The sequence below is a fragment of the Diabrotica virgifera genome, chromosome 8, assembly GCF_917563875.1.
Source record: "Diabrotica virgifera virgifera chromosome 8, PGI_DIABVI_V3a".
Lineage (NCBI taxonomy): Eukaryota > Metazoa > Arthropoda > Insecta > Coleoptera > Chrysomelidae > Diabrotica > Diabrotica virgifera.
Window position 1 is genome coordinate 70,469,123 of NC_065450.1, and position 23,180 is coordinate 70,492,302.

At 34.1% G+C, this 23,180-nt stretch overlaps 1 protein-coding gene across 8 annotated transcripts in view; it reads right to left on the reverse strand.

Moving 5' to 3' along the window:
* The window catches only part of LOC114340913 (protein retinal degeneration B), a 181,227-nt gene that overhangs the window by 23,783 nt on the left and 134,264 nt on the right, over positions 1-23,180 (reverse strand). For 6 of the 8 annotated variants that reach the window (XM_050658308.1, XM_050658306.1, XM_050658307.1 and 3 more), the window contains 5 exons: positions 20,965-21,227; positions 19,996-20,250; positions 16,147-16,307; positions 14,606-14,786; positions 8,888-9,159 (listed from right to left, as the gene is read on the reverse strand). In XM_050658308.1, coding sequence (XP_050514265.1) covers positions 8,888-9,159; positions 14,606-14,786; positions 16,147-16,307; positions 19,996-20,250; positions 20,965-21,227 — 1,132 coding nt within the window. Of the gene's footprint in view, positions 1-1,164; positions 2,809-3,601; positions 3,706-8,887; positions 9,160-14,605; positions 14,787-16,146; positions 16,308-19,995; positions 20,251-20,964; positions 21,228-23,180 lie in introns of those variants that run through there. The other 2 variants (XM_050658309.1, XM_050658310.1) reach the window with 2 other exon arrangements.

The window sequence follows — 23,180 nt, forward strand, 5'->3', positions numbered from 1 at the left end:
AGAACTTAATCGAAGAGCAAATATTGATAGAGCGAAGACAGTCACTTGAGGGAAAAGGTATAATGTTCCATTTTAAAATAAAGTTACTATACTAACCTATTTCTAGAATGATTGTGTATGTCAAAAAATTCAATGAAAGTGACAGATAATTAAAATTTAATAAAAAATTTTTGTCTTGGTAAAAAGTATATAAGTTTAAAAAGCCCCTATAGGGCTACAAACATAGAAACAAAACGTTTTCGCTCTGTAACAAGAGCATCATCACTGTTACAAGAACATGGTGAGCCAATTAAAAAATGCAAAGGTCAAAGCCTTTGACAAAACCCTGACAGATACTGTCTGTAAGATCCATGATACCAGCTATGGTATATGACACTAAATGTTAGGCAGTGAAAAAAAAAGAAGTCCAACGAATTAATGTTATAGAAACGGGAATATTTAGTAAATGCACGTAAATGGCAGAAAATAGGTAAAGACAAAGATGAGACAGGGCTGTCTGCTGTCACCACTTCTCTTCAATACATACTCTGATAGCCCAGTAAATGAACGGGAAATACGGCGATACCGTGTAATTTTCAGGGGCAACTCCGACTTGCATGAAAATTTTTATTTTAAGTTCTACTTACACTCCACTTCAAAGTTGAAATTGTGCCGTTGGTTGCTTTTACTTGGGGGGTGAAAGTCACCCCTTCTCGGGGGTGAAAAACATACGTTCAAGATAAGACCGGAAATGGATAAATTGGCTGATTTTAAGCAACTATTGTTCTATAGAGTTTTTTTATGTAAGTCAATACTTTTCGAGTTTAGATACTTTAAAAATGTTAATAAGCTTTTCCCGAAAAGTGCTTAATTTTTCGGTGATTTCGCGTCGAATTATTCGATTTGGAATTAGACGAATAACAACGTATTTTTCATGAACTACAAATTTGCTTTTACTCAATTTATAGACTTTACTGATACACTACTTTTTTCGTTTTTTTTTTTATAAACTACACTTTTGCTACGAATACTTTTTTCGATAAAATATTTACTTTTTGCGTTATTTGCAAAAAACTGTCTAAAAACGTAGTTTTTTTTGTCGAAAAATCAACATTTTCAATCGCGAATAACTCGAAAAGTATTGACTTACGTAAAAAACTTTATAGAACGAAAGTTGCTTATAATCTGTCAATTTATCCATTTCCGGGCTTATTTTAAACACGCGTTTTTCACCCCCCGACAAGGGGGTGACTGTCACCCCCCAAGTAAAAACAACCAACGGCACAAATTCAACTTTGAAGTGGAGGGTAAGTAGAACCTAAATCCAAATTTTCATGCAATTCAGAGTTGCCCCTGAAAATTACACTCCAAAACGTTCATTTATTGGGCTATGAAGAAATTTTGAAACTCTTGAGGGAGAAACTCAGCCTTCTTGCGGGAGAAGCCTAATAACCTTACTAAGCTTTAAATTAAATAACATTCTTTATTTTTTATAAGAAATATAATATAGATCATCCTTCATAATTAGAACGAGTTATAATAATTTTGCAATATACCATACTTATTTGTTAAATACCAAATACAATTCTGAATAAAATATGTGAAATTAGTGGATACTTAATCAAATACAAACTTGCTTCTATTTTAATTAGATCTTTCTTGGAAATCATGTTCAGGTCTGGGAAACTATTAGTACTTTTATGTAGTGTTTTTTCGGTAGTACTAAAAATATTAATATGTACTTTTAATTAAAACTGTCATTAATTGTTTTGTACAAGTTTTTTAATTTGTAATTTGTTTTTGATAACTTTAATGTGAAGTTTTGATAGAAAAGGCGAAATAATAATAACAAAGTCTTGTCACTGATGGGTTCATAACTCAGATATCAATCATGTGTGTAGTAGTAGCGTTTAAATTTTCCTAAGTATTAACAATCCTAGAGACTTTTGTTAGCGCTGTACCAAGCCATACTATTTTTTGAGTTTTCATATCATTAACCTTTAGTCTAGTGAGAAAAATACGTAATACTTATGGCTATTTATATTACCATTAAATTCTTAATTAATCTGGAGATAAGCTATAAAAGAACCAAACGCACGAAGTTCAGTCATTTCTCAGTTTGTTGGCGCAATGGTACCCGACGTTATGTAATTAATTCAGTCAGTACAGATTTGTATTGAAAAACGCTAGTCTTTTCCTTTTTGGTCCGCTCTTTCCCTCAATCTTTCTTTTCAATTGGTACTTATTATTTCTCAGTATGTGGCCTAGGTATGATGTTATTCTAACTTTCACTGTGTTAAGAAGTTATCGTTCTTTGCCTATCTATGTAGCACTTCTTCGTTTGAGCGATGTCCACAAAATTTAGAGGATTCTCCGGTAGATCCACATTTCAAAGGCCTCCAATTTATTTACGGTTGATATTTTAAGGGTCAACGTTTCAACTGCATAGAGAAGAGTCGACCAGACGTAGCATTTCGATAAACGTAGTCGAATTTCGAGTTTTACTCAGAGTTACATGGTAGTCTTTTTATTTTTTCGAACGATTTTCTGGCTTGTTCTATTCTTGATCTTATTTTTTTTATTTTATTTTATTTCTTATTTCTAGATCAGGATTTAGGCTGCTATCGACCCAACACCCCAGGTACTTAAAATCCTTATCTAAAATGGGCCCGTTTATTGTGCAAGGTTGGTTTTTCGGATTGACATCACTTTGGTTTTCTTAATGTTTATTTTCATGACGAATTGCTTACAGATTAAGTTGCTCCTGCATTTGATGCAGTTGATGTTTACGCCATTCACCTTGACATCATCCCGGGAATCATCCAGTGCCTTTTAAATAGAAACACAGAATACAGATTAAAAAAGAGGGATGACAAAAAAGTAGTACATTGTCCTTTTCATGAGCATTTTTCAGTGCGTAACAAATGATAGGAAAAAGGGTAAGTCCGTGATAATACACATTTATGACATTTATTCTAACATGACATTTTAGTTAAATCTGACAGTTGTCACATTTTATTTTCAATTTGGAATAAAAAAACAAATCAAATGTGTTTCTTGCATTTATAAAATGGTATTTTCTTTGATTTGTATAGTCTTATAAATTATACAGATTATATTTGTAATATTATCTAATTAAAAAAAAATATTTTTTTATTATGGCGCCATCTATCGACATCTAGAATAACTAGAATAAATGTTGTAAATGTCTGTAATCACGGACGTGCCTTTTTTTCTGTCACATACAATTTAATGCGTTAGAAAGAAATCGAAAAACTGTGACGCACTGAAAGATGATCATGAGAAAAAGAATACTTGATATTAATTGTTTTAAGGTTACCTATTAAAATAGCTGAATCAAATCATTAAGCATTTGCCATGCCCTACAACATTAAGTTTGACAGTTTTAAATCAACAATCAAATTAATGATTTGAAATTATACAAGCAACTTTTTTTAGTTTTAGTGTAATTTGAAAGTCTTTTGGCCCATACTAGGACGTTGATTGTCCAAGAAAGAAGCTAAAAATAAGCGCAACACTACTCTGGACACTACAGACTTGTAACTCCAGTTGGTGCAACTACTTTAGTGAATGATTGGTGCATGGGTAGTGTTATAATTACCATCATAAGAAACTAGCGAGTGAAACATTTAGACATGACTAATGTAAACCTTTCTTTTGAGAAAACCGCTGTTTCTAGCAGGAGAAGAGATGCCTGGATCATGGCTGAAACATTCATTATAACATGCACAGTTTAAAAATGCGATGTTTTCAAAAACATTACAAATCCTTTTTATTGCTAAAATCAAAAAGGGAACAAACGATTTACAGTTAATATTTTACGTATAAAGTGATGAGGGCGCTAATAACCGGCAAAATAACGCAAAAGATAGAAAACATTAAGTTTTGAGATAAAAAGAGATGGAACTTGTAGAGGTGTAAAATTATCAATAGGAACATGTAAATTTACATTACATTACGTAGTTTCTCAGCTTTTGCGTTATTTTGCCGGTTATTAGCGCGCTCATCACTGTATATTATTATTTCCTGTATTGTCCGTGAATATGACAAAATTAATATACATACAAAAAACTGTTACAGAGAAACTGCCATATTATCACAATATTTATATATCTTATAATATTTATTAATTTACAATCTGGTTCATCGAAGCTATAGGTCACAAGTGATAGAAAAAAAGGTACGTCCGTGATTATACACATTTATAACATTTATTCTAGTTGTTGATAGATGGCGCTATAATCGAAAAAAAAATAATTTACCTATTACATATTTATACGACTAAAATCTAAAGTTCTTCTCAGTCTTTGAGTGTGTCATTAATTTTCATGTCCTATATGATTTTAAGAATGTAGGTAGAGAATCATTGCATGATTCTCTAGTTTGCTGACAATTTTAGTTAAAGCTGACAGTTGTCAGAAGCGTAGTCAGCCAGATATTAAAAAGGTAGGCCAGTATAACCCTTTTATTTGCAATTTGGTATAAAAACAAATCAATCGTGTTTATTGCATTTATAAAAAGGTATGTTCTTTGATTTGTATAGTCGTATAAATTGTACAGATTATAGTCGTATAGATAATACGATTGTATAATACGCAAATTGTTTTTTTTATTATAGCGCCATTAATCAACAATTAGAATAAATGTTATAAATAAGTATAATCATGGACGTACCTTTTTCTGTCACTTCCAACTTAATGCGTTAGAAAGAAATCGAAAAACTGTGATGCACTGAAAAAACCCTCTGAGAAGCACCATAGCATGATAGAAAGCATAAAATATTTATGGGGTTGTTTATGTATTTATATGGATAAAACTCTTATCTCCAAGAGTTTTTGGAATATCTTTTCATGTGGATAACTGGTTTTATCACAACAGCCTGATTTGGTTTTGAAAACCGGATTTTAATTTTCAATCCACAACTTCTTTAGACTGATCGTCGTACTAGTCTTTTCTATTTCACTTTTATTTCGATTGTACTGTCAACTTCTTCTTTAAGGTGCCTTTGAAAATCCTGCCTGCAGCCTTAATTCTTCCGTTTCATAGCTATCGTTTCCGTTTCATAGTTTTATCATACAGTTATGATTATGGTTATCTTTAGGTATATTCTTCTTCTCCTTCTTTAGTTTATTGGCCTCCACCTACTTGGGTATTTGGTATATTCATCGTCGCGGTATAAGGGAAAAATATTTATATTCTAATGACATTTATCATACGTCATTGTAATAATATATACCAGTTTGTTGAGATTGGAGTTTGATACAGTTTTTGAAGGAAAGGAAAGAAGGTCTACTATGGAAAATAATTAAAACCATTTTGTAAAAGTACAAGTTTTCTATGAATAGTTCAAACGATCAAAAACACTTGTGACGTCACATAACTATATTTTCTACTGACGTTTATAATGTCTAATTTAAAATTATATACAATTTTGTTTACTTTGTTGGTGCAAAATGTAAACATATAACCGGATGACGTCACGACGCGTTTTGGACGGGCTGGTATAATTTGAATTTTTAATCGTCTTTAGGGACCAAACGAAAGACAAAAGTTTATCATTGATACATGTTTTAAATTATGTTCTGTTGTGATTTATAACATTTTTTTCGAATTTAAAATTTTATGAAAGTTCCCTATTGGGTAGGTCACGTAGCGAGACTAAAAGACTCAAGATGGACCAGAAAACTAATTGACTGGCGCCCAAGAGAAGACAAACGCAGCAGAGGACGACTACCAACACGCTGGATGCACGACATTAAACGAATGTCCAAGAAATTGTAACAAGACGTTCAGAACCGTGGAAGTGGCGAAAAATGGGACAGACCTACGTCCAGCAGTGGACGGAAGAAGTTGCATGATGATGGTGACCCTTATTTAGATTTTCCTTATCGATGGCTTAGTGTGAAAAAATCGTATCTCAGTAAATTACAATTTTACAGGAGAGGCAAAAAACTGATTTTCTGCATAATATAACCAAAAAACAAAAATTACGTTACATATTTTTAATTCGAGCACATTTAATGTTGGCACGGAGCTAAAAGTGTTAAAAATGTTGCTATTAAATTGGAAATACAAATATTAACTATGAAAAACACGTAAATATCCTTGGAGTATATAGAGCCTTTGCCCAAGTAACTATGATAACCTCGTATATCTTGATATACGTGTTTTTCATCTCAAATGAGGTTGTGTTTATTATTATTTACGAGGTTTTCATTTTTCATATCTTATTGCACACCTCCAAATACTAGGTCGATACAATACAAATCTTTTGATTTAAGGTTCATAAAATGTTCCTATATGCCGGACTACATTTTGTTGTTCACAAAAAACATTTCTGCAAGTCAAATCACTCAAACAAACACTCCAAATTAAATACCAAATTCTTGGTTATAAATATACGTGGTATTCACACTAAATCAAGAGAGCAATTAATATACGTGGTTTCTTTTTTCAGATGTAAAAAATAGTCTATCTAGTGTATTTGAAATTTTTCTAACAGTTGTATATCGTGAGATACAAGGTTTTCAAACTAAAACCACCAAAATATCATTTTCGAAAAAAAAATGAGATGCTAGGTTTTCACACTAAGCCATCGTTATGTTATACTATTTTTTTCGCAATTTTTAAACACCGAATGACGCTTTATAAGCAAAACTATCGAAACTTGTTTGAGACGTTATGACCTACTGTTTTAATAAATTAATCTGAAATGTTGTGTGTATTAAATGAGAGTTTTCAATTGACAGTTTCTGTATGATAATATTAAACAATTAAAATTATTTCCACATAACTTTCTGAATAAAATTGTAACTTTACTCCTTTAAGTAATTATTTCGTATGTTAATCAATTTAAAACTGCAATAAATTTCTTAAACATGATTTTGAAAACACAAACTAGTTAGTACTAAATATAATGTTAATGCATATTTACAAATAGTTCAGTATCTAGAAAAGAAGTACTTGATGATGATATTAATTCTACTAATAAAATAAAGAAACCATACAAATCACCAAATATACTTGCAAAATATTACTCAGTTATTCTACCAGGTCCGAAGTTACAAAATACAAAAAATTGGATAAGTATTCCTACACAATGATTAGTAAATTTATCACAAAGAAAAAATTCCTGTAACTGGCTATATATGTACCATAAATCACAAAAAATAAAAACATTATCTTGTAAAACGTATATTTAAAATCCCTAAAAAGGCTACATCACAACAAAACGTTTTCGGAATCAATATTCCATCATCAGTGTTATCACAGGTCACATTACATGTTTTAAGCCAGCAAGTTATACGGATAAAAACCCTTAAAGTTGTTTTAAAAGTGTGAGGGTTACATTATATTATAAAATTTTAAGGGATGTTAAAAATATTCCCAGATTAACTCCCTGCATCACATGACATCAACCATATTGGTTGTAATATTAAAAGGTAGGATCTCACATGGCAAAGTTTGTCAGCAGTTGTCATCTAAACTCTGCCATGTGAGGACCTACCTTTAAATATTACAACCAATATGGTTGATGTCATGTGATGCAGGGAGTTAATCTGGGAATATTTTTAACATCCCTTAAAATTTTATAATATAATGTAACTCTCACAATTTTAAAACAACTCAAGGGTTTTATGCGTATAACTTGGTGGCTTAAAACATGTAATGTGACCTGTGATAACACTGATGATGGAATATTGATTCTGAAAACGTTCTGTTGAGATATAAACCTTTTTAGGGATTTTAAATATACCTTTTACAAGATACGGTTTTTATTTTTCTGATTAGTAAATTAACTTATTATCATCATCCCGTTTTAAGTCCACTGCAGGGCATAGGCCTCCCCTGTTTGTATCCAGAGTGCACGGTCTTGTGCAATTTGGATAAAGTTATTCGTCATCTTTCGAAGATCATCTTGCCATCGTGTAGGTGGTCTTCCTCTCTTTCGTTTATCTGTTCTTGGTATCCATTCGTTTAACTTGCGTGTCCACCTTCCACCTTTCATTCTTGCCACATGGCCAGTCCATCTCTATTTCAATCTGCAAGTTCCCTCCACATCTGTAACTCTGGTTCTGTTTCGTAGGTCTTCGTTTGTGATCTTGTCTTTTATTGTTACTTTTATCATTTAACGCTTCAAACTTCTTTCTGCTATTCTTAGTTTTGAAGCATTGTTTTTATTAGTTACAGTGTTTTTGCTCACCATGGTGATTGGCAGAACACACTCATCGAAAACTTTCCGTTTCAGATTAATTGGTATGTTGCCGTCTTCAAATACATATGATCAGAGCTACATGCTGTCCATAGTCCATCCATGTACTATTATTCTTGATACCTGACCTGTTTGGTTTTCCTTGCCTATTCTAATTTAAGGTCCAAGATATATGTATTTATCAACAAGTTCTACTTCGTCTTTCTGAATTTTTAAATCGTTACTGATCACGAGGTTCGTCATATATTTTATTTTGGGGATATTTATTTCCCCCGATTTCTATGCAGGCTCTTTACAGTTCTTCTAGCATGGTGTTGATTGTAAGTCTACGAAATATAGTAAGGGTCTGAAATTTCTTTCCGATAATATAAAATATATTCCTGCAGTTTTCTTTAATGTTCTCTAAATCAAAAATATGTTTATAAATAAAAAATATATTATCGTTGGGGTCTAAAATTTCTGAAAGCAATGTAAAATGATAATGATAGATCAAAATGATAAACTCAATTAAAATAAAAAAATGTTAACAAAAAAAATTAAAAATTCTACATTCAGAGACAAATAATTTTAAATCAAAATAATAAAAAAGTTACAATGATTCTATTATTGAAAAACTATAAAAATATTTTCTAGATACTCAACTGTTGATAATTTAAAACATTACTAAATTATTACCTCCTTCTCCTACAAAATGCTTGCCCCGGAAGGCCAAAATGACCCCTTGGTATGACCATTCTGGCGTTCCCTTGGGCGGGACGAGAGCCCCCATGAGCCATCAAAATCGATAAATGTGCTGCATATCCCTCCATCAAAATAGTCGCTTGAGATTGTTGCTTCTTTGTAGCTTTTCCAATAATGAAGATCTGCTTTTGCTTCAAGCCGACAGATGTATAGACGCTTATATCCTTCGCACTGCCATACGCGGAATGTATAACCACACCGTGATTCTAAAATGTGAAAATACAAAAAAAAATCATAAAATCCATACGGGAAAGAATTTCTTGTAGTCGGCTGTATTCGCCGGTTGAAAGGTAAAAGGTTGTAATCCACAAGTAAACTTTTTCAGGAAGTAGAAAAAACGTTCCATTTAAGTAATTTTATGAGGAATTAACCCAATAATTTTTTTCAATAATTTGTAGATCAATAATTCATCTATAAATTAATGAAAAAAAAATATTAGGATACAGTAGACTCCCTGTTAACCGGTCCCGCATTAACCGGCCGTCGTATTAACCGACCACTCCCCCTTCCTATTGTTTTGCATACAAGACGATCATCAAGCGCCAATAGACGTTTTGGTTTTTAAAAAATGGAGAGATGTAGCTTTTAAAAATTCACTTAATGTCAAGAAATAGAAGAAAGTTACCAATTTTTTTAAAACAGGTTTGTAAAATAGTTGAATATGTATGTACATACACAGAAATAAATAGTATTTTTCAACTGTATACTCCGTGATCTTTATTAATATAGATCTTCCTTTACTTGTGTTTGATATATGTATGTATGTACTTGATTTTTCTCATGAAAATGCCGGCACATTGGATTAATCGGCCATTTGGTCAACCGGCCAGGCTCTGATCCCGAGGTGGCCGGTTAAGAGGGAGTCTACTGTAATAATTCCTCATAAAATTGCTTAAACGGAGCGTTTTTTTCTATTTCCTGAAAAAAGTTGATTTGTGGGTTACAACCTTTTACCTTTCAACCGTCGATATCATAAATCACAAAAAATACTTTATAAAATGTAAACTTATTAAAAAGACCCTTTCGGGCTACATCGAAGAACGTTTTCGAAATGACAATTCCCTCATCAGTGCTGATTACAAGGTATAGATGACTACGCCACTAACAATATCTGGGTGCAAACCCTTTAACTATCTTTAACAAATCAGTACAAATTGTCGGATACGCAGGTTTTTTTTTATTTGAAACACTGCATTTTTACAATCCACTCTATATAAAAAGTAATAAGTAAATGGTATGTAAGTCAATTAACATGAGTTAGGTACCGTCCAGTGACGATTCTCTAAGTATTATTGTGGTAGGTCGTCTGGCCATATTCTCTTCAGTCTTCTTTCAGCAAGTGGTTGGGTGAATAAATTATTTATCAATTCGTTGGTGTGATCAGTGGTGCGATTTTTATATTTTATTGAACAATTTTTTATTAAGTCCTTGATTAATGGGAGGTCCAGATCATTGTGAAGTGTCTGGTTGGATACGTACCATGGGGTTTTACTTATCATACGGAGTATTTTGGACTGGAATGTTTGGAATATCTTCGTATTTGAAGGTTTACTGCAGCCCCATAGTTCTATTACGTAAGACCAAACTGGTATAAGTATAGCCTTGTACAGAAACAGTTTATTTTCAAGAGATAACTGAGACCTCTTGTTAAATAGTCAGTTCATATTTTTTAGTTTAAGGTCTAATTGTTTACGTTTAGTTTTAATGTGGGTTTTCCATATGAGTTTTTCATCCAGATGCAATCCCAAGTATTTGACAACTGGTTTGATGGGAGAATTATTTATAGAAACTTGAGGACCTGTAGATTTTCTGGTTGTAAAAGTAATTTGTACTGATTTGCTGGCATTAACATTTATTTTCCATCGCTTGAGCCAGTTTTGTAATTGGTCTAAATGATTTTGTACTTTTTGTGATGCTGTATTAGGGTCGACATCCACTGCTAAGATTCTCGTATCATCAGCAAAAGTAGCTAAGAAGGTATCATTTCTGGTTGGAACGTCGGCTGTAAATATCAGATGCAGAAATGGGCCAAGAACGCTACCCTGTGGTACGCCAGATTGGATGATATGGTAATTTGAGAAGTTGTCTTCAATTTTGACTTGGAAGTATCGGTCAGTAAGATACGATTTTAGAATAAAGTATAGTTGGTCTGTTAAGTGTAATTTCAGTTTATAGAGTAGACCTTGATGCCATACCCTATCAAATGCCTGTTGTATATCGAGAATGCGCAAATGACATAATGACACAGAATATCTGACTGAAGCATTCCTGTCGTTAAGAGCATTTGTACAGAGAATGGGACTAAATATAAATGTTCAAAAGACCAAATATATGTGTCGCACTAGGTCAAGCAACCCGACACCTACAAGAATAATAACTGACGATCTAGAACTGGAAGGTGTCGACACCTTCATATACTTAGGCTCGCTGCTAACTAAAGATAACAATGTCAGTGAAGAAATTGAAAGAAGAATAGTGCTCGCCAATAAGTGTTGCCAACTACAGCCTAAGAAGACAGATGGCCTCAAAAATACCTAGAAAAATTAAATTGACTTTCTACAAAACACCAATAAGACCAGTGCTAACATATGGTTCAGAAACTTGGTCACTTACACAGAATGACCAAGAACTGCTCAAACGTTTTGAGCGAAAAATCCTAAAAAGAATATATGGAGGGATAAAGAACAAGGCTTGTGGCGCAGACGTTACAACTTTGAGTTGTACAGAAGTTTTGGAGAACCCGACGTTGTCAAATTCATTAAGGTAGCACGCCTTAGATGGATAGGTCATGTAATCAGGCGAGAGGAAGATGCCATAGTCAGAAAAGTTTTTGACCGAAGATGGACGATAGGACAACGAACAAGAGGAAGACCGAGACTGAGGTAACAAGATAACTTAAAGAATTATTTAAAATATATTAAATTTGTTCGTAGTACGATCAAAACGGTCAGCAACCGTTGCCAACCATCAGACGCATGCGCAGTTAACAGTTAGCGTTCGTAGACTAGGAACGCGCATGCGTCTGATGGTTGGCAACGGTTGGTGATCGTTCTACGAACAAACCTATTGGAATTAGAGCATGGAGAAGAGTTGTCTGAGACAGGGGCGAATGGGGGATTGTTCTGAAGAAGGCTTTGTCTCATAAAGAGCTGTAACGCCACTAATGATGATGATGATGAAAACCCTTTAAATGGTGTAAAGTTATTATAATGTTACTTTGTTGTGGATAATAAAGATGCACTAGAAATAAGCAAACCAAGGCACGTTGAATGTTACGAGGAGCACTCCCGAATCATGATTTACAATGTATATACATCGTAAATCATGTATTTTGGTTTGTTTATTTCTAGTGCATCTTTATTGTGATTTTAGTATAGATCTGAACAGTATCAAGGTGAACAAGATAGGTGACTGGATACTGGATAGGAAGAGAAAATGAAACGATCATATAAGCAGAATGATATATCGGGTAATCCAGATAGCAACATACAATTCGCTGTCAGCATCTAAGAAACACCCTAGAAATTAGAAACAGGCATAATTGTCTAAGACGAATATAGAAGAGGAAAAAGATAAGAACAGTTATATTGAGTGATCATTAAGAAATGGATAGCCAGGTGAATTACAGACAAGCTCTATTAACAATAGACATTAAAATGTAATGAAATGAGAGGGGCAATATCATTTGACAGTCAATTGTTATTAAAGAATATAAGAACATTAACCATATTTAACCAGTATTTAAATCAAACTTGCCAAACACTGTAAAGACAAAAACGTTCGATCAGTACGTCTTGTCAGTTCTGACATACGGAACTGAAACTTGGGTTTTTAACAACAGCGTAGTGCACAAACTTCAAGTGAGTCAGAGCTATGAAACGGAGAATGCTCAACATTAAGCTCAGTGATCCCAAGTCCAATGAAGAGATAAGAAGACGATCAAAAGTAACAGATGTGATGCAGAAGATAGCCAAGTTAAAATGGAACTGGGCAGGACACATAGGAAGAATGGAAGTCAACCGCTGGACAAAGAGAATTCTCGAGTGGCGACCAAGGGCAAGCAAAAGAAGTAGAGCCAGACCTCAAACAAGATGGACTGATGACATCAAGTGAATGACTGGCCACGAATGGATAAAAAAAACAATGAACAGATATTAATGGACACACCTAAGTGAGGCTTACATCCGACGATTGATGGAATAGCTGTTGATGATGATGATGAACCATCTTTTAATTTTTTATTTTCTTTTGACATCTGGAACACGCACTCAAGCTGTGGAAAAGAGAATGTAGTGGCATGGGAATCCCTCTCAATGACGACACAACACTATACACCTTATGTTTAGCTGATGACCAAATTCTGATTGCTCAGGATCATGACGACCTGAGTTACATGACCCGGAAGCTAATAGAAGAATATAACAAATGGGGTCTCGAAGTCAACATTAAGAAAAATGAAGCCATGTGTATTCGCGGTGTGCAAGTACTTGGAAAGGGAAACGAGAAACGACCGTGCGCGAGTCGCGGAGAAATATTGCATCTATCTTAAATAATTCATATTGTCAATTGAAATTGTCAAATTGACGTATATTTCATACCTTCTGCCATTGACGCAGAAAAATTATATATTGCTCCACAACATTGATATGATATGCAATTATTATATAAAGGTAAATCTAATTAATTGTATTTTGCTTGCAGTACTGCATTTTAATAACTGATTTTATTTACTACATACAATTGTTTACGTTTGCTAAACATAACCTGCATCTTATTTTTTCTTCTTATTATTTTCTTGGACTATGGTCTTGACAATTATCCAGCAACCAGGACTAATATAATTGGCCAATATAATTAAAAGTGCGAATAAAAGTACAGAGCGTAGAAATAGAGGTCGCTTTGTCGAACTTGCACGGTCCCAATTGGAGGAACAAAGCAGTCCATTATATTAGACGATGGGGTAGAAATTAAACACTGCGATGAATACAAGTACTTTGGCATGAAGATAACTCAAGATGGAACACTCGATGCTGCTATAAAAGACAGAAACATACAGGGTAGAAAAGCCATCTCCATGATGAACGGCATTCTGTGGGACCAGACAATATCTAAAGCGAACAAACAGCTCATATACAATAGCATACTTAAAAGTATAATCACATATGGCAGTGAAGTTTGGCCACTGAAACAAAGAACGGAGAAAATGCTACTAGTAACAGAAATGGACTTCTGGAGAAGAGCAGCAGGCAAATCAAGAAGAGATCGGATACCAAATGAGAGAATACGAGAAATGATGGGAATCACACATACAATAATTGATGACATAAAAACAAAACAACTAATATGGTACGGCCATGTACAGAGAATGACAGATGACAGGATCCCTAAGCAGATTTTTTCATGGACACCACAAGGGAGAAGAAAAAGAGGAAGGCCGAAAAGAAGCTGGAGGGAGGGAATTGAAAAAGAACTAGAGGAAAGAGAAATCCCTCCAGGTCTATGGTTAAACAGAGAAGAATGGCGGTTAGGAGTCGGAAGGCGTCGGAGAACGCTGTAAACCGATAGTAGTAGTATTTTCTTTTGACGTGTCAAAATGAAGAAGTCCGAATATTTCTTGACTTTATGAACTGTACAATGTAGGTTAAAACGTACCTCTACTAAATTATTGAGATATGCAGCTTTGTGTCCAAGTGGATCAGTTGAGAGACCATCAGCGAACGATATTAATCCATGTGGGAAGTTGTGTTGGGATAACCAGGACACAACTCTTCTATGTTGCATATCTGGTCTTCCAGTTATATAGATAATCAGGTATCCCAGTTCCTGCCAATGTCTAAAATATTAAAAAACAATGATTAACTATACCATCATATACACAAGTGTGTTTTGTCACTTACAACATCACTTAAACTGTCACTTTCCAATGGTTTTTGTAAGTTAGTAAGGCTATTTAAGGAGTATTTATATCAAGTACATGCCTTGTTGCAATGCGTCGTTTATGAACGAGCACTTGTTTCAGGCGAGTACCGAAGCAAGAATTTAACCCTGCCTGTGAACTTGCACACCCCTAAGAAATTCGCTGTTACAATTCATTGGCACCAAGGGGATTAATTCGTATAAATCAGGTGCCACTGTACCCCGCTCCAATACTCCAAACCATCCTGCTACTCCCCCTACAGCACGCTGATGTGCTATAGAGGCTAAAAATCAGCAAAATGGTGGTCATGTGGGAGTCCTGGGTACGAGGACTCACATGATAATGTACTCCGACAGCGTGAGGCGTTAAATTCCTTCTATATTTAGTTCCCGCTATCTTTAGAGTCGAGTACCGATCTGACAAAAGATTCCCTTTTATACTCTCAGGACCGCCTGTGGTGTACCCTGCATCGAACTTAATCTGGCTATCTCACTAAGCAAAATAATAAAATATTATTTGCTGACGGGCGTGTCAGCGACATCTATCCAAATAAAGAGAAACGAGAAAATTATCTTTCAGCTCGAAATGCAGAATCCTTGGTAACAATTTATTGCCTGAGCTTTTTACTATTTATAAAGCATGCAGACCGAGAAATAGCGAACATAAGGCAATCTACAATATGGATTCATTACCTGGCCGCTTATCAAGATAAACTTCCAATAGGATTCGGCATCCTTAGTACTCAAATATGAGTAAACCAAAATAAGGACAGCTTTAGATTTCATTCGATTCAGGGTCCATCACCATCGGGCTGACCAGGTCATTGGACCTGAAGACTCTCAAACGAAGAAACATCTCGACCGATGGTGGACTCTAAATTGAATTAAATCTAAAAATGTATACCATTTATACCATTTTTTTTTATTTTATAGTCGTATTACTCCGTAGAGTAACTAGGTGCATTTTTCCGTTGGAACTTTACCAGCTGCAGACGGGGGATGTGAATTGCCTAGTGTAGAATTCCTTCCCTCTCGTCTTCACTGCAGCATCCATTTGACTTGCAAATTGTAGAAGTCTTGGAGGTGTCACCAGGAAAGTGTACCAATAAGTTTTCAATTGAAAAATCTTTTAGTAATATTTTTAATATTTTCAATATTAATAATTTACTATTAGGATTGAAAACTACTTTGTCTGAATTAAATCTATGTATTTGTTACATTAAACACTATGTATTAATATACCCTACGTAGTAACTGAACGATCAATAAAAATTTACCTTACAACATCGACAGCTCCGGCTCGAACTTTTGGGTCACGTCCAGTGACAGAAACACTAGCCGTAAACGAACCGTCTATACTGAACACGATGCATTCAGTTTTGGGGGGAACCACAGCCAAAAAGAAATCTACGGCAGTATGATCCCCTCTTACCACCATCTACAACAAAAAAAACTATAATATAGTATTTCAGTCTTTACATTTATAATATAATATATTCATTTCAATAAGATACGGTTACGGTTGAATGTTCGAATGAATTTTACAAATAAAAGGCAGATATCGAGCGTTTATTTATGTACTAAATCTTGCCCAAGTACTTTCGCTCTCAAAGCATATGCAGGGGCATTTTATCACAAAAAGAAGGCTATCCAGCACATCCAGGAATATTGTAACATTTTTTTTATAAAATAGGATTAGTACATAATTAATATACCTTTTGGATTAATTTGTTAAGCCCACTAGCACTCATTACAGGTACGCCTATGGCCGTATCCGTAAATAACTACCCTTGGCTAATTTTATTATCATAACGGTCAGGAGCTAGCGATCCTTGCACATTTTGTTGTCGGTATGACAAACGCAAATAGAGACCCTAACAAACTAGTATTGTTAGAATTTTTCTGCATAAAGACAAATTTAAACTACCAGTATTCGCATCATAAAACTAGTCCCGTTTTTATAACGTTAGGAAATAGATTAATAAAAGCTCTTTACCGAAATAGTCTAAAAACCTTTTACCAGTCAACTAAAAGCCCCTTAGGTACTCCACTCTATTCAAAGCGGGAATGTGTATTGCAATGTTTTATTGCTATTTTCCGTTTATTTTCGATTTCAAAGGGAACCTTTTTACTCAATAACTTACCGTCTTCTGCTTTTTCGGCAATTTTTTTATGTTCCGTTATATTGTTTAGATTACCGAGAAATAGCCTGGTTTGTGCGAAAGCAAAGTTTTAATTTTTTTGAGAGGGGATATATCCCCACTTTTTTTAAAGAGAAAGTATCGAAAAGATTGCGAAGGAAAAAGGACTTGGTAGCTGAGTGTCTTGGAGTGCAGACGTGTGTCTCTCGTATCTAATATCTTATCTACAATATATCTTGGGGCTGAGAAGTCACTCTATTATCTTATCTGAGTGTGAATTCACTCTTATCATCTTCCTGATTTAGATCTAACATACGATTAAATCCAAATCACAATATAAGTAACTTCAGTGCTTGATTACTAGTTAAAGTAAAGTTAGATTCAGTGCAATTTAAGAGGCAACATCATCACAGTTACTGTAAGTGTCTTAATTAAACATATTTCAAACATTAATTACAAACATTCATTATTTAATTAAAAGCTGTGCGAATGGCTTATTTTAAAAAACCGAGTGCGGGTGGTTTTTGAATTTTGAACTATATATAAACTTTTGTTAACTTTGTATGTTTTGCGTTTAATTTTACTATATATAATTTGTTCTTTACATTTTCTATCCATCATTAAATTTACCATAACAGTTATCTTGAGATAAGCCCTAAATAGCAAAGAGAGTATCTTTTATGATAGATGCTTGATTGAATTTTTTTAAATTAATTACCAGGCTCTCTTTACTGTGCTTGTAATTGTGCATGATTTTACCATATGATATACGCTGTGAGCTCGTACGTAGAGGGGATATTTACAAATTCGCGAACGCCAGTAGTGGCAAGTCTGTAAACGTTTACCGGAAATTTGACATAAATGTCAAAGTGATTAATTTAAAATTAAAATTAAAAACATTAATTATAAAAAATATCAGTTGGTCAAAGCTGTGGTATATATTTTTACCTTAAATATACTTACGTTTTAAATACTGAATTTAAGTTTTTTTAATGTTCCGTAATTTGTAATTATAATTTAATCTAAAAATCTTAGCGCCATCTACACGATAATTGTGAAAGTATCCGAAGTAAGAAATTCATATTTTATCAATAGAACGTCAAAATGATTAGCAAAATCTTAAAAAAACCGATTACAATTTAATTACTTTTTTGCGTTGTAAATGTTAAGCGATAACAATTAAATAATAAATTTAAAAATTACCGGTGAAAGTTGAATTAGTAATCCGCTAGGAGCGCCACCAGCGAAGCTCAGAGCGTATACAGTCGGAAAAATGAAAAAATACCCATAAACGATCACATCAATCACTTATTTTATATTTGTTGTCTTTTTCTATAAATAGCAAACGTTTGTTGTATAAAAAGACAACAAATACAAAATAAGTGATTGATGTGATCGTTCATGGGTATTCTTTAATTTTTCCGACTGTATGTATTTCTTTTATCATATTTATTGTTTATTTCTACATGTATCCAACCACACATTAATTGTTGGTGCAGTTTTGATTTGTGTATATAGTTTCCTGTTTATTACTTGTTTTTTGGGATTCGCCCTTCTGGTGAACCATTTGCTCAATATATTGTTTTTTTTGTTTATTTCATGATTCTTATTTATCTACTCCTTATAAGTTTCCTGATAAGAGATTACCTCTAAATATTTGCTAAGTAACATAACTTATCACTATTTTATCTTCGATCAGGAGAAAGATCACGTAGAATAAGTTTTGTAGGTAAGTAGGTGGACGACTGTCACCGAATATATTTATTATTTCTTTATGTAGTGTGTTGACAACATTTATTTTTTTTACTAATTAACTGTTCATATCTTTTCTGATATTTAGGGCCGGTTGTTCGAACGCTAATCAACAATGATCATTATTAAATATTTAATTACTGTCACCAAAACTGTCAATGTCAACTTTGTTTGGGTTGCTGAAAACATAATTAATTACAATTATGAGATTTATTATTAATTATGTTAATAATTATTGTTATATTAATTGATTATAGTCTCAGAATTGTAATTAATTATGTTTTAATAATTGACATTGACAGTAATTAATTATTTGATAATGATCATTGTTGATTAGCGTTCGAACAACCGGCCCTTAGTCTCAGAACCTAATTATCTTTCCTTACCTGTTTTCGTTTCTAAGGTTTCTTAATGTTCCCCTTGTAACCCCAAAAAGTTAAGTGGCGCCTTGTATCTCTTTTCTTTTCTATGGTAATTTTTCCTACCTATCTTTTTATCTGTTTCTCTCTCTTCTCTAATCTACCTTTTCTTGTCTTATCTTTACCTATTTCTTCTATTGGCCCCATTCCACGTTCCAAAAGCTAGTTTCGAACCCACGACTCGCTTTCCACCAACCATCTCGCTGCCGTTCGAAGTGTCTCCATTGGTGACCTTTCTAGCACCACCCAAAAAAGGTTTCCGAGGTTACAATGTCATTAACATTCACATAAAAATTATACAAAAAAGTGACACTAGACAAAGAACAAACAGTTTAAAACAATTATTCGGGGGCTACATTATGGGCAATGTCAGGAGATAGAATGACATTCTATATTGTCGATGTAATATTCTCACTCCACATACCGGAAGACGCTTCAATACATCAGCGGTAATGAAATCATAGCCTACTGCTTTGTTTCACTTAATTCTTTCAGAGCAAATTCAACCTTCTTTTCGCGTCTCATTTATTTATTAAATCGATATGTTTGTATACAATTTACTTTCATTTCTATGTCAAGTTTAGGTATGATATAATAATGTGTTTACTGCTTACTTAGCAGAAATCACCGTGCCATTGAAACGTGTGTGCCCTACATTTGTGATAAACAAGTCTATTTGTTATTTAACATTCTATAAACAATATCGTAATTAACTATTTCGTATTTTAAGACGATTTTGGAATTATCTGAAATAATGTTAAGATTGTATCTCAAAACGCCAAAAGATGGATTATTACAATAGACATTTGCTTACCTTAATGGGATAAAGTCCGTAGGTCAGAGCCTTTTCTTCGGGAATACAAAACGTTATTCTTCCCGCTTTATCGGTAACTTCAGTAGATAAATGTGTCCATTCACCCAAAGGAGCATCTTTCATTACGTGAATGTCAACCTTTTCTCCCGTTAAAGTTATCATGTCCAAAGGCCCATACATAAACCTAGCGGTTAATACCTGTGGCGCATTCTCGCGAACGATGACATCGTTTGCTCTGTGATTGGCAGTAACATTCTAAAAACCATTTAATTTGTTATTATTTAGTAATTGTACTATATTATACTATTTTACACGGGGTACACACCAAAAGTATCCAACATTCTTTTATAATTTCGCGCCAAAATGTTCCAGCGACCTCTTTGTAATAATTAGTAACATAAGAAATTAGATAGTTTATGTCAAATTAACACCAGCAATTTTTTTATTTTTAATAAAATAAGAAAATGGAATTATATTGTGTGTTTGAAACACTGTTTCATTGAATAACGCTACATTTCGAAACAGCTTAGATGTTACTAAGCTTTGTTTTTAAACCAGGAGGAGTAAACTAAAAAGCCAGATTCACACCCAAGAAAGTCACTAGAAAAATCACCAAATACATCTTCTTTTTTGGTTCATTATGTCGGCCTTCGACGGTAATCCATGAATATTATATTATACTAATACGTCGCTAAAGAGTTCTAAAAGCAACTGTTTTTTTATATAGAAGCAGACTAAAAATCTAAAAATTAAAGGAATATCGCAGAAAACACAAAAAATCGCCGATACAACTTAACTAACATATGAAATGACAATAGTGTCAAAATTAGATAAATGTCAATAGTGTCAAAATGTCATAACCGTGGAGTAAACTTGCCTGCGGTTGGACCAATTACAAACAAGAATTACGGCGCGATAAATTTGAATTACTCTTGGTTTAAAAACAGAGTATAGTTTAATATATCATACCTTTAGTTTAACGGATGTTCTTTTTCGTATCCACTTCTCTCTCGGTTGTCCCGGTCGGAACATCTGTTCCATGTTATTATCACCTGGCAGGGAAGTTACTTCTATACCTCCAATTTGTCTTAAAATAAAAGCTATAACATCACAACTTTCCCAATAACTTGCGTGGAATAAATGAGGTAGAGCGTTTGTTGGAAAGTTTGAAAGTCCTTCCGGGCAATAGAGAGCGTAATCCATTCGTTTTCCTCCCCACCATTTTTGTTGCACTACAAATATCAAAATATGTAAGTCCTAATTAAAACAACAATATAATTTCGCATACAATTCACATACAATTCACATATACACATAAAAACAATAAAATTTTTAATTATTTTGCATCAGTATGAATGTCATTTGGATCTCGATGGCAAGATCTCGTGCGGTTGTTCGATATGTCTCTCTCTCTAGCGCCTTGAAACTCTTCACTCTCTCTCTCTCTCTCTCTCTCTCTCTCTCTCTCTCTCTCCGACCAAAAAAAAAACGTTGCTATACTTACTAGATGTAAGACAGAGGCACAACGAATAATGAAAAAAAAAAAAAAATGATGTCACTTAGTTCTACAGACTGCTCAGTATATGTGAATATTATACGTCTATACATGAGAATAAGGCCGTCCGCACATGGGGCGACGTTCAAAGTAGTCGACTCGATTCCAGTCTTGTAGATCTCTCCCCGCCACTCAAGTTCCTTCATTGTGACATTGAGCTCCCTAGACGGGGCGTTTAGGATTGCAAATCTCCTCGTCTTGTATGACTCTCGTCCCTTGCGATCGGTAGCGCACGAGAAAGTTCGAGTGAGACGCACGTTTACAAGTTTATTTTATTTGTTTCCTTCATTTTTTGTTGCTTTTGTGACTTAAATTTCAGTTGTTTCTAAAGATCGGTGACTGTTAAGTTCCTTGATTGTAGTACTAGTAGCTTTGTGGAAATATATTGTTTGTTATATAAAATTCTGAAGACATTGAACTTCTGTTTCTAGGTGTTTATTATAAAATTCGTAAAGGTAATATTTCCTTCTTCCACCTCTTTGTCTATTCCTTTTCTCTAATTTGTTCAAGGTCTACCTCGTTTTCTCTAGCCTTATGGTTGCCATTATAGTATCATCAGATCATTATCATCCAACCTTCTGCTTTCAAAGTTAAACATAGACCTCTCCTAACTTCTATCAGTTCTGTCGGTCTTGCATCCGGTTTCCAGCGTGTAGGTGGGCTACATCTGCTTCTTCTGTCTGTTTATGGTCTCCACACTGTAATTATCCCGTCATTAATTCTGGTCACATGACCCACCCAGCTCACTTCAGCCATGCTATGCGCTCTATGACATCTGTGACGCCTATCCTTATTTTCCCGTTTCTAATCCTGTCTTTGATAGTCACTCCAACTAACGACCGTTTTATTCTTCTTTGGGCCACTCTAAGTTTCGTTTAGAGATCCAGCAACTGCTGGATACAGCATCCAGCAATCCAGCGCTTTTTTTCACATGCTGGATTCAGAAAATCATGCTGGATCCAGCAGTGCGGATCCGCAAACGTGTCAAATTCGAAATAAGTTACTTAATGTCTTCATTAGTTTCTTTATTTAAAGCCCTGAATCAGCAACTTGCCATTATATCGCGCTGGCAGTAGCTCAGTATGCTGGAAAGTCTCTATAGCTTAAAAGTTTGCATCGATAAAGCGTTTATTCTGCGATAAAATTCTCTGCATGCGAGTGGCCAATAATCAATGAGTTAATCGCCACTTTTAACCGGCTATAGAAGCTCTTTACAGAATAGAGTCCACTTTGATAACGGACGACACAACCATGAAATTTGTCTTAGACAAAATAAATAGCCAGGATTCTAGCCTTAGTACCGATCTATCGGAAGCACTACGCAACAGAATCACGGAACAGCGTCTCTATGAGATTACAGGTACATTAGTGTATTTTCAAAATCAAAAAAGTATGACGAAGGACTAAACAATCCTGGTTACTTCCCCATGCCGAAAAAGAATGCAATGCGACAAGAGATGAAAAATTTGTTGATTCGTATAAATAAACAAGTAACTGTGAAACGAGTGCAAGAGATAATGGAAGAAGATGGGCCAACTAATCCGGAGCCTGTGAATTTTACTTTGGAACAAGAACTTGAGATTGAATTGAAACGAGAAAGAGAAAACATTTATAGCCAAAAAACTTATTC